The sequence below is a fragment of the Phaethon lepturus genome, unplaced genomic scaffold (genome assembly GCF_000687285.1).
Source record: "Phaethon lepturus isolate BGI_N335 unplaced genomic scaffold, ASM68728v1 scaffold35605, whole genome shotgun sequence".
NCBI lineage: Eukaryota > Metazoa > Chordata > Aves > Phaethontiformes > Phaethontidae > Phaethon > Phaethon lepturus.
The window spans coordinates 17,308-20,681 of record NW_010541865.1 but is presented as its reverse complement, the minus strand read 5'-3'; the positions used below and the strand labels follow the sequence as shown (position 1 = coordinate 20,681).

The 3,374-nt window shown below is 51.2% G+C and overlaps 1 protein-coding gene across 3 annotated transcripts in view; it reads right to left on the bottom strand.

The window, feature by feature from the left end:
• Positions 1–216: 216 nt before the first annotated feature.
• TOM1 (target of myb1 (chicken)) overlaps positions 217–3,374 on the bottom strand; it is a 13,505-nt gene continuing 10,347 nt past the window's right edge. The window contains exons 13-15 of one of the 3 annotated variants that reach the window (XM_010287859.1): positions 2,115–2,174; positions 1,727–1,763; positions 217–1,621 (exon numbers count right to left, since the gene is read on the bottom strand). In XM_010287859.1, the coding sequence (XP_010286161.1) occupies positions 1,473–1,621; positions 1,727–1,763; positions 2,115–2,174 (246 nt within the window). In that variant the 3' untranslated portion in view covers positions 217–1,472. The remainder of the gene's footprint in view (positions 1,622–1,726; positions 1,764–2,114; positions 2,175–3,374) is intronic. The other 2 variants (XM_010287861.1, XM_010287862.1) reach the window with 2 other exon arrangements.

The window sequence follows — 3,374 nt, the reverse complement described above, 5'->3', positions numbered from 1 at the left end:
ACAGGCTGTAGTCACCTCCCCAGGAGGCTGTGCTAAAAAGCAGCGAGCTCCTGCGGTGGCTTGCAGCCCCCTCAGCCCCCATGCCATGCCTCACCTCGGCACCACCTCGGCCCTTCCGTGGAGAGCGAATGTGGCGGCACAGTTGCATCCCTCTTCTCCCCCACAGGGTACTCCCCTCCCCATGCCAGTGCTCACAGTGCACGCATATCTTTGAGGGAGGTTCAAGTCTTTGCTCCTTTAATGTACAATAAAAGAGGCAACTCTCCCATGTTCAAGAAGAAATCCCAGGAGCAGGATCCCTGGGCTTGGCACCTTCCTCCCCGGCTGCCTTTTACAACTGGGCAGCGTGTGCAGTTTGCTCAGATGGGTTTTCCTCCCCATGTACAAAGGAGCTCCTGACTGCTGCAGGGCTGCTTTGCTGGCATGAGGTGACTTGGCCTCTGTGCTCATCGGCTGAACAAGCTACCCCAGCAACAGCACGTTCTCGCTGGTACAGCAGTGTTGGTGTAAAAGCCTCCTGCTTTAGGGAACACAGCTCTTTGCCCCCAGCACACAGAGCTACCCTGAGGAGTCTATAGCGTTGGCCTGATCAGAGGCTCAGAGAGACTCCCCACACCGTGGCACGACGTGGTGGAAGGCATCAGTGGAAGTGAGAGAGGGAGGTGGGATTGCATCAGGGAGAGAGGGGAGGAAAGTATAATAACGGGAGAATAACATTAACTGCAAAGAGTTTGCTGAAGGCGCATCTTACCCCGTAGCAGACAGCCTCTTCAGCCTGTGGTACCGCTCGCAGCTCAAGGCCTGTGTGCAGCCAGGGGCTTTGGTAACTGGCTGTCATGCAATGGAAACATACAGGCTGTGGGTAGGATTCTGGATAAGCTGATGGGCAGGAGAAGGAAAGGAAGAGAAGGGGTTGTGAGTGGGGAGGTGTTGCATACCACAAGCACTTGTGCAAGAGAGACTAGAGCAGTAGGGCCCCTCTACCATTAGTGTTCCTCCTCGGCCACCTGGAATGCTTCGCATCCCCATGCTTTCCAGTCTAACAGTGGCAGGCAGAGGGCTGGAGATCCATTCTAGGGATGGGGCAAGGAAAGAGGCAGGCAGGAATGATTTCAGCAGCAGACTGCAGCCTCTCCTATTTCTTGGGCAAGATCTCTGACTACCTCACTGGAGAGGAGGATGGGGAGCTTCTTCCTCTTTGCCCACACTGTACCAAAAAAAAAAGCCCACTGAACTCCCACGTTCTCTAGCAGCTTTGAAAACCCCCTTCACAAGTCCATTGTGTGACATCCCTAAACACAACAAAGATTATCTGAAACCTGAAAGCAGCTTAAAAATAAAAACAACTCAAAGGGAAAACAGGAAGAGAGTGGAGAAAGGGGACAGAGTCCTTCCCCCTGCTGGCCCCTGGTCAGAGGCAAGCAAAACAGCACGCACAGCCTCTTGCTCCACAGCACACCAGTCCATAGCATTCACAAGGCAAACATAGCATCGTCTTCCTTTGCTTGCTTCCGATGATGGCTGGCAGCAGGAGGAGAGACAGATGTCCCTGCTGAGGAGCTGGACAAAGTGGGTAGCCGGTCCGCAACTTTTGCTCGCTCCTCCAGAAACTTGTCAAACTCTGGGGCAAGAGAAGAGCAGAGCATTAGCAAAGGAGAGAGGTTTGTGGAAGAGCCAAGGTGCTGCCAGGAACAGCTGGAGAAAGGGCTTGGCTAGCAAGTTTTACCTTCGCTAGTGACACCTTTTGCATCCTCTGACTCCCCCTAGGAAAGGAGAAGGAGGACATGGTTAGAAGCAAGGTAGGCAAAGGCACCTCCACAGATGTGATTCTTTGTCTGCACAGAGGGAGACAGGATATTGATGCCCCCAATTCTGCAGTACAGACATGTTAGACAGGCCCTGAGCCTCAGTTCATTAGCTATACCTCCCAGAAGGCTAATTATACTGGTGTGGTATCCCAGACCCTGTGTCTTTAGCTTTTCCTCCACTGCTCCCTCCAAGCAGCCTGTGCCACACATTCAGTGGTGCCAACGCTGTTGTACACTGTCTAAAATCCAGCCCCACAGACAACTCTGGCAGGACTGTTGGCTCCAGGAAAGCAGCCCCTCACTTACCACGTCAGTGGAAAGCCACTTTTCTATGTCTTCCATGAAATTGGCTTGGGGAACCGGCACCTGGCACAGAAGGAAAGAAAGGAATGAGACTAAAAAAAGAGGATGTTCCAGGAAAGCCACTCTGCAAAAGGAAAGTTTAACCCAAAAGCTAACCTTTGCACCCCACCATTCAGTCAGCTCAGGCCCTTCCAAATCCAGCCAGTGCCACTGCAAAGCTCTCCCAGCTACCATTGCCACCACCTACCTGCTTCCTCTGCCCCATCCACACCCAGACACGCATAGTTTCAAGAATATGTGCCATTAAAAACATCTGGGGTTTGGTGGTTGGCTTTGGGGTATTAGGACTGGACCAGGCTTTCCATTTTGGTGAGGACTCACTAGGTGGAAGTTGGCTGCTTGTGTTAGGCAGACAAAGAACAAGAGATGTGCTTTTCTCCGCACCTCCTCCCTTCTACAAACCAATGATGGTCTGATGTCAAAGTCTGTGATGCTGAAGATATCAGATATGCCAGGTTTGGCACCATATGAAGGAGAAGAGATACCTGCTAAGAAGTGATTACCTGGTAGGATCATGGAGCACAGCAGGATCTGACATCTCAGCGAACTACAGGAACAGACCCATCAAAGAGAAAGTCCTCAACAATTAAAGTAAATTTTACTTCCAGGAGGGACGAGGCTAGCTCAGAAAACTTCATGTCCCTGGCCAATTTAAGCAGCAAACAGACACCCTCCTAGTGGACAGAGATAACCTTGAAGGAAACGAAGTCCAATTCAAAACCCCAGATGCTTTTCTCCAGTCATGAGCTCCTGAACAAAGCTGAGCAAGGAGCAGCCCTTGCTAAAAGCTCCAAAAGCAGAAGAGAGTATTTGTGGGAACTTATTTATTAGCCTCCTAATACGTATAGCTCCCTTGCTCTCAGGAAAACAGCAAGACCAAGAAAAAGAGCAACCCCTTCTTACCAAGGACAGGCAGATTACCCCAAACCAGGGAGGAAGTGCAGACAGTTACCACAGCTGGCAGATGGATAAATGGGGGTGGAAGAGGATGTGTGAGATCAAGCAAGTTTCCAAGTGAACTGGCTTTGCCTACCCAGAGAGGAACTCTTTGGGGTAGCAGTGCATTCAAGCCAACTGGACAGCATGTGGGGAAACTTCCTAGAGCAGACATTGGTCTGGGCAGTGCCCATTTCGGGAAAACAGGCTAACAAGCTTCAGACCTGGGCATGTGTCAAGGCTTCAGTGTGCCCAAGAAGATGTAAT